This window comes from Buceros rhinoceros, unplaced genomic scaffold (genome assembly GCF_000710305.1).
Source record: "Buceros rhinoceros silvestris isolate BGI_N320 unplaced genomic scaffold, ASM71030v1 scaffold1604, whole genome shotgun sequence".
Lineage (NCBI taxonomy): Eukaryota > Metazoa > Chordata > Aves > Bucerotiformes > Bucerotidae > Buceros > Buceros rhinoceros.
Genome location: NW_010409799.1, coordinates 26,709 through 37,341, shown reverse-complemented (window position 1 = coordinate 37,341; position 10,633 = coordinate 26,709). Strand labels below are relative to the sequence as shown.

Here is a 10,633-nt window from a genome sequence, read left to right as displayed (position 1 = left end):
AAAAAAAAAAAGGAAGAAGAAGAAGGGGGAGGTGGAGGAAATCAAAGTAGATTGGTAGAGAACACAAGTAAGAGGAAGAAAATGAAAACTGAAAAGATGCCCGAAAAAAGGGGCCTGGCAGTCAGATAAAAACACTCATACTACAGGATCTGTGTCTGGGAATAGATTATGTGATAGTGATACTACTGCAAACAGTAAACCTAGGAGGCTGAATATCAGGTGGAAAAAAGCCAACATGATTTCTTCACTGTAGAATGGAATCTCTGGGAGCAAAAGAAATCATGAGTCTGTATGGATAAAAATATGGTTTTGTGAATTTCCATGTGACAAGATATGCTAATGAAAGGCCCAACCCCACAAATGCATGTCTGATGTGCATTGACTTCAAGGCTTTAAAATTAAATAGCTATGACAGTGTTACCAGAATCATCATTTTCTTATGTTTCACAATTGGTACCATTTATTTTTCACCCTCTGCTCAAACCACAGACCATTAAATCCTTTGAACTCATTTCTCTTCACCTGTGCATTCCTTGTCTTGGAATTTAATTCAACATATTTAGACCCCAAACCCAGTGTCTAAATATCCATTAGGCCAAACTGATGAACTAATTTGGATTCCTGGCAGTCAAAATGACTACACTGCGCAAAATGCAGCCTTGATTAGAGAGGCCTCACTCCCTTCCAACTCCCTTAGTGGTATTTCAAACTTGGGGCAGACTCCAGTTTCAAAATTACATTAATAGTCTGGTGTTTAAGAAATGTCTGTACTCCCATTGCAGTAATACCTAAGCATCTTAAAATATTTCATGTCTTGACATCATAATGGTGTTTTTACTTAATTGGAATCTGAAGCACAAAGGGCTAAGTGATTTGCCCCAGGTCTCCCAGAATGGCCTTGGTAGAATAGAAAATTAAATCCAGACTTCCTGAGTAGAACAAAGCTAATGTTTGGGTTTTGGTTTACTACTTGGCCAATAGCAAATTAAGGGGAGAAAATGACCCAACCAAAACCCATTTCTTTCCCACATTTTAAAAATAAATACATAAAATAAAAGTACAGCTATTTTTGGTTCTCCAAACCATGTAATTCCATTTTTGGGGGTATTCTTTTCCTTAAATATCCTCCTTATTATTATCTTCCTTGTTATTAGATCGTTTTGTGTGCTTTCAGATCTAGAAACTCCCAGGAGGTGTAGCTTTGAAAATAGGATTTATTTTTTTCTGTCTTTTCTATTTGTTTTGGCCTGAACTCTCAAGTACTTCATTGATTGCTCTTCTGGAGACCTATAATCTGAGGTGAAAGAAGTGTTCACCTCAGAAAGCTGTACATCTCGACACCTTGGTTCCACAGTGCCCATCTAACTTCATAGGAGCAAGTTCTGTCAGATCGAACCAGAACCAAGTACGCAGTCCATCCCTGGCACCTTTTCACACAGCTCCCCTATGTGGAAAACATTAAAGCAGCTCCCAGTTCACTCAAGTGAATTTCTTGTCATCTCCCTGAAGACCTTCGATGAGAGGAAATAGCTGACTTAAATGACAACAGGAAAGGTCCCCCATCCTTGGCTATAATAAGGATAGTAAAGCCAAAATTGTGGTATGCCAGCTCTTGGGGACAGCCATGACCTCCAGGGAAACTGCTCTCATGGTGCCACTGTTGTTAGACACCTTCCACAGGTTTTCCCCCGGAACTCCTGCATTTTTCTTGCTCTCTAAAAACTCATTAGATCCTTCACGAAGTGCACAATGTGACACTGTTGAAATAGAAGCCAGGAGGCTGGAGGAGGAGCCGGAGATACAAAACTTTCCTTTTAGACACAGAACAAGACAAGCTCACAAAGAGGCAGTGTTTCGGAGCCAAGGAGTCTTTTCTGAGCTTCCTTGTTTGGTTTGAGGAGCTCAGTTCTAAGACAGCAAGTACAGTTATTGTGTCTCCTATAATTAGTTAACTCTTTATGGCCCTGGCATTTCAAAGAAAAGCATAAGCCACAAATACATTTCTTTGTAGCTTCACTTTTTCAGTGGCAAAACAGGAAGAATAACTAATGCAGTGAATCGACACTGAGCCTTTTCATATATTGTACTTAAAGTAGCTGTGTCAGAATAATAGTATCTTTAAGGTCACATCTGTCTTAATGACCTTGGATTATTAAAACCAAAACCATCTAAAAAATCATTCCCATCTCTTTTTTGGTATTCTTTGTTGTTTGCAGTTTGCTGCAATGGAGCCAGGCAGGACAGTTTCATTTCCTGCTGTTTTTAAACCATTTCATGTTTTGATTTTAATATAGAAGTAAATGGTTATTGAGTGATAGGTTCACAATCGTGCAGGCAGATTTTGAAATTATTTTAATGTAACCCTCAGTTTACATAATTGATGTGATTCCTTTATAAATCAAGAAAATATTTTACCTTTTAAACACTAAAAGTGTGGCAGCAAATCTACATTTTGGACTGAGTACATGGAAGAGAACTCAGGAAAATCAGCAAACCAGAGTTTTTTTGTAATCCACGCAACTGTAAATCCAAAGTGATTTTACCAATGGCAGTGACATTCATGTGGATTTACAGCTGTGTAAAATTATAATGTCTGTTATTTTGTTATTCTTGTGTGGGCAATAGCTGAGACATCTTAACTTTCATTAAGACCTTGGCCCGGTTTGAGTATTTTATTCTATTAATATAAAGAGTCTGTTTCATTATGCAAAAGAACCTGGAAAGGAACACCAACCTGGGACAAATGATTTAAAATTAAGTGAAATCAGTGTCGTCAGTGTTATGACTATGGAGACACTGGTTGGATCACATTGTGTGGCATAACTCCCCAGCACGGAACAGAAAGGTTCCCCCAGCCGTACTGCATTAATCTTTCCCAGAGTGAGCTCAGGGTCAGATGTACCTGAGCCACAACTGCTTACCAAGTCACCTCCACCACCACGCTTATCACAACTAACCGCTACACAGTCTCCTCCCACCCCAGCTGTAAGTTAAGAATTCTTTAATTACCAGTTAAGCCAATACAATAGTATTTCACATCGGTTGCAAGCTAGGAGCACCTGCATAGTCAGTTAGCACAGCTCAGCTGACACACGGTGACAGTTGCTGCAACCCAACTATATATCCAAGCCCTAAATATTCAAAGCAGGATTTATGACCTCATGCTAAAGGTAGAAACTCCAGACTTAGAGGATGCTAAACTGTAACAGTCCAAACACAGAAGCTTTCTCGGAGAGGAGTCTGTTTACACTATAGCTTGTACCCTTCCCTCATACCTACTAGTCCTTTTTCAGCACAGATGTACTGGAGAACACCCGAGTTTACAGGCTGGGGCGCAGTTTCTCCATTTTCCATGCACTGAGCACACTGGCCTCTTTTAAGAAGCCCGCTTTTTCAGATGTGGGTTTGTGAGCTGACTGAAGGCATACTGCACACCCTCCACGCTGGCCCCTCAGCCAGTCTTAGTCCAGAAATCTCATCGAAGATTTCGCTTTGCTGTATGCTTTCTGTGTGCGCTCATACAAGGCACCTAACCTGTCTGCAGCCCTTGAGGACAGACAGGTACAAGCTGGATCTGAGTGCAGCAGTGGGGTCATACATGTTTTTAAGGAATATGTGCCGTGAGATTAGTCTTGTTTAAACCTGACACTTTGCATTTTCTGCGTCAGGACAGATCAGACTCCAGAATTTCTCAGCCAGGCTGTATGGTTGAAAAAATGCAAGATCCAGAGCATTTCCAACCCACGTAAGAGGCTTGTCAGTATGTCCTCAGGTCAAAATCCAAGTTGTTGGGCAGGGACTCACAAGTGGAAGGACATGGGTTTGCATGAACTCAATGGGGCAAAAGGTCTTGCCCTCCGTTGTCTTTACTTTTCCCTCACATGTGGGCCTCTGCTTTGCAGCTCCGGGGAGACAGTTACCAGTGTGACAAGCATGTCCCCTCTACAGCCCAAGAAGGTAAAGAAAAAGAAAGAGAAGCTGGAGCAGCCACCAGCTATTCCAGCAAAAGGTATGAAAAGAAATGCAGAGGTATTTCAAATCCTGAGCACAACCATGAAGGGACAGCAGAGCGTGGGATGTCAGGGCTCCTGCACTCTGCCACTGACTCTGCCTGTGAGGTGACCTGTGCTTGCTCCCATCGGTGGGGAAAGAAATGGCCTGTGTCTGCTGCTGGGACCAGGCTCTCACCTCCCTGCAGCTTTAGCTATTGAAAAGATAGTCACAGAGTCCAAGAAAAAGGTCTCAGCTCCCACTAATCAGAGGAGAGAGAGGAACCTCTGTAGCAACACCCACCCTGCTCAAAGATACTATTAAAGTTAGGCAAGGTGAAAATTCATGTAGGGGGTAGACTGAGAGAAGCCACCAAATCGCGCTTTTAAAACTGAGGTGCACTTGAGAAGTCAAGTAAGGTGAGCAGATAAAGATCAATCTCTTGGGGACATCACTTTCTAAGAGAATTTGCGGTTGCCTCTGGAGTCAGTCTCACAAGTACTTGGGCATACTTCCTGATCACTGCTACTGGTGCTGAGCCACTGAGAGAGAGGAGGGAAAAGGACCTGAAGGTTTACTGTGGGTTAGATCACAAGTGATCCATTCTCAACAGATGTATTTGCTCTGGCTTGTGCACACAAAAGTCATGTTTTTCATATCAGATTCTTTAATCTTACTGATTTTTCTAATTGATAAGCCTTACGCTTCATAAAATAAAATGTGTAAAAATATGTTACCTGAAATACAGTTAAACTCTGGTATGAGTGCATGTATTCATTCCTCATCTACTATTAATCTGTATTTTATAAATCGTTAATGCATATACTAAAAATGGCAGCGAATGGTGATAATATGAAGTGATCCCTTAATATTTATTTCCATAGCTCCATTAGCCAATAATTTTCCTAAGCCCAAGCTCTTGAAACCTCAAAGAAAATTTACCCTGGTAAGTAATTTTCTATGACATTATTTTCTCTATGTTCTTCTCTCTCAATACAATTGTAATATTGACAGAACTCTAGGTTCAGAAACTATAAATTTGCTTAAAAATCATACAAGTCCTTTTTTTTTTAAGTAACACTTTTTCAAGCAATGAATTGTCTTGGCTCTTTTCATTCGGGGCATTAGTTTACACGGGATTATGTTTCCCAGCTTTCTAGCAGTCACCTTGTCTACAAATTAAAGCTGTTGCAAGGTGAAACCTGCTATCAATTCTCACATGCTTCCAGCAGCTAGTGCTTTGGAAAATATACCAGTTACTAACAGAATCGCAGCTGTACAGGTCACACTGCTTTTGAGACTTTTCAAGTCAAAAATGGGGAGCTTGATTCTGCCCTACAGTGGTGTAAGTCAGGAATAACAGAATTGCAGGAATTACATGTTTGTACATAGCTCATATTAGGGAAAAAACACCTCATATGACAGTTTCTGTTGGATATGAGTTTCTGCTCTGAAAAAAACCCCTGCAGATATATGCCAGACAAACAAAATAGACGGAGAGACGTTTCTCTGCTTTAGTAACAAAGCAGTACCTGGATAAGACATCCATGGGTAACAGACAGAGTTTTATACCAACTAACTTCACAGCTGATATCTGCCTATATAAACACGGTGGTCTGCTAGGCTCCCGGTATGGTCAACAGCAAGAGAGATGGGTTAGAGTAGGAGCTTGATGCTTCTACTAACTTAGACTAGGTGCTCTGAATTGCCTTTTGGGGATCCTTGCTCCCTTCTCTGGCAACAGAGAGAGCCCAGAGCAACTAACTCTCTAACTTAGTTGAAGGTGGGTGCCTGAATTTAGGCCATGTGAACAGCCTGAACACCTCTGTGATGGCTTTACTTTCACGTGAGGGCTAGAATTGGTAATCTTCCCACCAATTGTCAGTAAATAACCTGTGCCCTTTTAAAAATGGTCAGGGTACAACCCAGGATATCCAGGCACAATGCCAGGTGACTTTCTGAACAGCTCAGCAAAAATCTTAGGTGATATTGCTGCTTTGGTGTGAAGCTCACCTCTCCTCTGCTGGTCCTTCAGGGGCTGCATCTTGGCCAGGTTCTCCTCATACGGGTCAGGTTTCAGTAGAGTTTTAAAAGCCCATGAAAAAGCCCTTATATCCATGTAGGTAATTGTGTCAGGCCAAAGCTATGCTAAGAGGACAGAAACACAGATGAGAACACTTAGCATCAGGGGATGACAGACACCCTTTGCTGTGCGCACGCTACATTAATCACTGCATCCAAGTGCGCGGCTACATCAGAAATCAGATGGTCTTCAGCTCTCCTAGAAAAAGTTCTCATCAGTTAAAGCACTTGGGTCCTTCCTGCAGGTCAATAAAGCACATCAACACATGTCAGACTGAGGTAAATCTGTTTCTGGATGCTTTTTCTTTCTGGAATAAATCCAAGGATATGGGCCACAAAAAGCTGTTGGCTTTTCCCTTCCTGCTATGCAATCCCAGTCAAGGTTCAAACTCTTTGGAGGTGAGCAGGAACAAAGCCTTCTCATACAATCAAATCAGCTTTGTCTTCCCTAGCATGACTGAGGGTCCACATGCTGCCTGCAGCCAGCGGACTCGGTTTTAATGCTTTGTTGTTGGACACGAGACTGGCAGCTGTTTCCGTAGTTGCTCTTTTCCCTTTCACATTTCACCTCAGAGTGCACCTGGAGAGATGTTGCAGCCCGCAGAAAATACATGATCTTACGGACGTGAGTTAGTTTTAAGTCACAAGGTAATCTGACAGATATTATCCAAAGCATTTTCAAGACTCCAACTCACCTAGCATAATAAAATGCACTAAAGGGCAAACTAAACCTAAGTCAGTCTGTAAGGCACGTTCAAAAGCTGGGCAGGACTCTCCCAGAGCTATTTCCTATTTCTGTTCCTCTTGCTTCCCTCTACAACACAATTGGTTAAACCTCTGTGCATTAGTATTCTCAAAAAAAAAATTCTGCTTTTAAATGATCCTTCAGTGAGGAAATTAAACTAATTGAAGTAAAAGAAGTTTCAACAAAGGTACAATGGTACTAGTGACAGAGAAAAAGGCATATTAAATTAATCTAAGTGAAACGTTTTTATTGATTTTCAGCAAACTTGTCTCTGCATTTTTTTAATTCTCAAAAATCTCTCTGATTTCAAAGGTTCATTCTGCTTTTGGGGAAAAATGTTATCATCACTGTGTCAAATCTCTGCAGGATAAAATATCTTTTTCTTTCTAGCTGTAATTATTGCACATCTGGTATCTGCATTAGGTCTTTTTTCACAGATGCCACATAGTTATGCAGCAGTCATCACTGCAAAGATGGTCACAAATTGCTAAGTTTCTGGACTTCTTCTGCAGCTTCCCTCTGCCACCCAAGGAAGCTACCATACCAGGGCATCAGGAGAATATTCTAGAAAACCTAAGGAAACAAGCTAGAGTATAAGGGAACATTACAAAATAATTCCAGTGTTTGGGGAAATTTTTTGTAATAACCTAAATACCAGCAAAATTATTTCCAGAGGACATGTGCTTCTGGTTTCTTGAAAGATGTTTATAATAAGCTAGAGAATTTCTTTCGTTGTTAACGTGCTAGAGTGGGTTGCAGTAGAATTTTATAAGAATACAATAACCTGGATAAAATATGGACATAATCTCAATGAAAATTAAAAAAAAAAAAAGAGAAAACCTAATATCATGTTCAATTGCACAGCCTCGAGCAAAGTCTTTTGAAAATTCTTCTTAAGTCATATTGTTTTTGCTTTAGCCAGAATAACGATTCTATGCTCCCCTTGTTGCAAAATATTCCCCATCAGTGTCATTCTCTATTAGCATCAATGAGAAATGTGTACAGATCAAAGGAAATAGAGATGCTGAAATGCAAAAAGTGATGGTTTTTATAGCATGCAAGAAGCACAGAGAGTCATTAGGAAGAAGAAAATTCTCAGGCCCACAAATTTTGTTCTCTAAGGGCTGTTCTGCTATAGCCTTAAGTACTTAGCCCTTTGAGTTGGTAGAGATAAATCTTATACTTCCTCAACCAGTTTTCTGGTAAGCCTTTCATTGCTTCCTAGAGATCAGTCACCACAGCCCAAGAGTGTCAGTTATAGAACATCATCTAAATGAAAAGGTCGTTCCAGTGTCTTTTTGTGAAGGTTTGCACCACCAAGTTTAGGAGCTCCTGTGTGATTTGCTAGAGCCTTTAGAAAGGATGTGATTTCAGTTTAGACCAAATCCTGCAATCTTTACTTATGCAAAATTTTTGTTAACTTCATAATTTTCACATTAAATTTTAAGGGGAGGAATACTTGCACAGACAAGACAGGCTATAGGGAATCTTCCTGATTCTGCTGCTAACTTATATGGCCTCTGCCAAGTCATACAATTGTCCCACTTTGAAATCAGGTAAATATATCCTGTATTACAAAAGATCCCCTTGGGCTTAGTTCTTCAAACACGTGGTACATGGAAACCACACAGTTGCTTTAAGAGTTGGCTTCTGTTGTTCCTACACTGTCTAACCTCTTGAAGAACCTCTTTACTGGAGTGTATCTGGCGTCTTGTGTTCCCACCAGAGAATACATGCTGGTCCTGTGTGACTTCTGAAGCAGAGTGCTTTCAGTGACCAGAGCTGAGCTATTGAGAGAAGTATCCTTCTACTATCAGCTTCTACAGTGTAGACAGCATTGCTTACCTCAGCATGGATTGGATCACCAGTGGCTCCGGATCACATATTCACCATGATTTTCTTTTGATGATGAAGTTGATGTAAGAGCTACTTGAGAAACAGGAAGGGCTTATGGTTGTCTAAGATTGAAGGAAATTTCTGGAATTAATTTTGTTAACTTTGCACAATCTTTAGCACCCATTCTACCTACCTGCATTTTTCAACCATGACATAAATTTTATGTTGAGATTTGCAAAGCCAGCTCAGAGATCTGGATTCCTAGGTTCTTACAGGTGTAATAGAATCAGGAAGCTCAGGTCTCTTTCTGCAGCTTTGAAAATCCCATCCTTATTTATCGTTACAGACTAAGTGCTGACAACGTGCTGAGTGCCAGCCAGTGCAGGTCAGGACAGTCTCTGCACTGGAAGTGCTTACTGTCTAATGAGTAACACATCTGAAAGTCTGGAATTTGCAAGTATTCACTGGAAGGACAGCTTCCCTGCTCATGCCATGTCCACAAAGCGGAAGGGTGTTGTTTTGAGCAGGAACTTGACATAGGTTTGACACCTGTGGAACTGAGAAGGCTGTAACTTGGTCTCATCACTTGTGTGGACTCGGCAAAATCAAGCTTTCAGCATTACACATTTAGCTCCATGTCCTACACCGGTGTATACTCTTGAATGAAGAGCCATGAGGACAGGTGCTTCTATAACATCCCAGAAGCTTCAGTTACCTTCATCTGACAAATCCTTTTGACTTTTAGGTTTGAGAAGTGCATTTCCCTTTGTACAACAAACCAACCAGCTCCATCCATATCAGAACCAGGGACCTTGAAGTCCCTTTGGGAAAGAGGTCTAGATGTGAGCGAATTATCTGCAGTCTGATTACCACGTCAGAGCTGTGAAATGTAAAAAGCTGCTTTTAGTTTTAGAGCGTTGGGAAATATGTGCCTTCTAAGATGCACTCCAGCCTGCTGTCCTGCAGCTTCACCCTCACAGCAACCAGGGAGCAAGTTTACACATTGCAAGATTGTACTTGATGGACAATTTGATTTCCCACCCCTCCCCGTCTTCTTTTTCATCTTACAATGGAGCAGTACATCATTCGAACTAGTCTTATACCACCTGCTTCAAGCTAGCTAGGAAAGGTAGGCTAGTTAGTTTTTTGCACAACTACTAGGATTCTTCATTTGTCTTAGTCTGTACGTACCACTGGTCCTTTCCTTGAGAAAGAAAAAGGAAGTGAAATACTTCTGATCAGTAATTTGTGGATTCTGGATCTGTGAACAATCAGATCTTCCTTTCTTCTGGATGTTTTTATATTAAAAGCTGTACCACCCTCTGTTAGAAGAGTTGTTTCCTCCACAATACGTTACAATGGGTAATGATTTAAGTTCCCCATTTCTTAAGGCGTTATTGATCTCCACAGACTTCAAATAACATGGTGCATATGATATACAAAGGATTGGTGAACATTTTTTCCTTGACTCCCTGTGATTTTTGAATATTTCCATCCAGTCCACATAATTTCTCTCTCTGCAAGATGAATAATCCTTTTTTTCCCCCTGTTCATTTATTTCAAAAAATGTGAGATGTCCAGGAACAGGAATATCATTTACACAGTCAGCTTGACACTCAGAACACAGCATATTCAAAACGACTGAGTTACTCCTGCTTTCATATTCAGATCACAGGTTGCTGTCTTTATCCCCATGAAGGAACAGTTTGTATAAATACATAAAATCTCTTGCTGGAGTTGTGCCAAGACTTGTGTATTTTGCAAAATCCCACAGCAGATGATTTTTGTGTGATGACACATTTGAAGTAATAAAAGTGTCACCAGAGAACTGAAAACTTTAAATACTTCCTTGAGCCTTTTTGAAGGGTAAAAAGAAATCACCCTCATTTCCAGCAATGTTGGTTTGGAATCCAGGAATAACTCTGCAACTGTAAAAGGCATAAAGCATTAGCAAAGGTGGGGACGCTCCTCCATAAAAGC

The 10,633-nt window shown here is 40.7% G+C and overlaps 1 protein-coding gene across 1 annotated transcript in view; it reads left to right on the top strand.

Moving 5' to 3' along the window:
- The window catches only part of LOC104492744 (V-set and transmembrane domain-containing protein 4-like), a 24,910-nt gene that overhangs the window by 7,728 nt on the left and 6,549 nt on the right, over positions 1-10,633 (top strand). The window contains exons 5-6 of the mRNA XM_010135334.1: positions 3,903-4,009; positions 4,875-4,936. Of these exons, the coding sequence (XP_010133636.1) occupies positions 3,903-4,009; positions 4,875-4,936 (169 nt within the window). The remainder of the gene's footprint in view (positions 1-3,902; positions 4,010-4,874; positions 4,937-10,633) is intronic.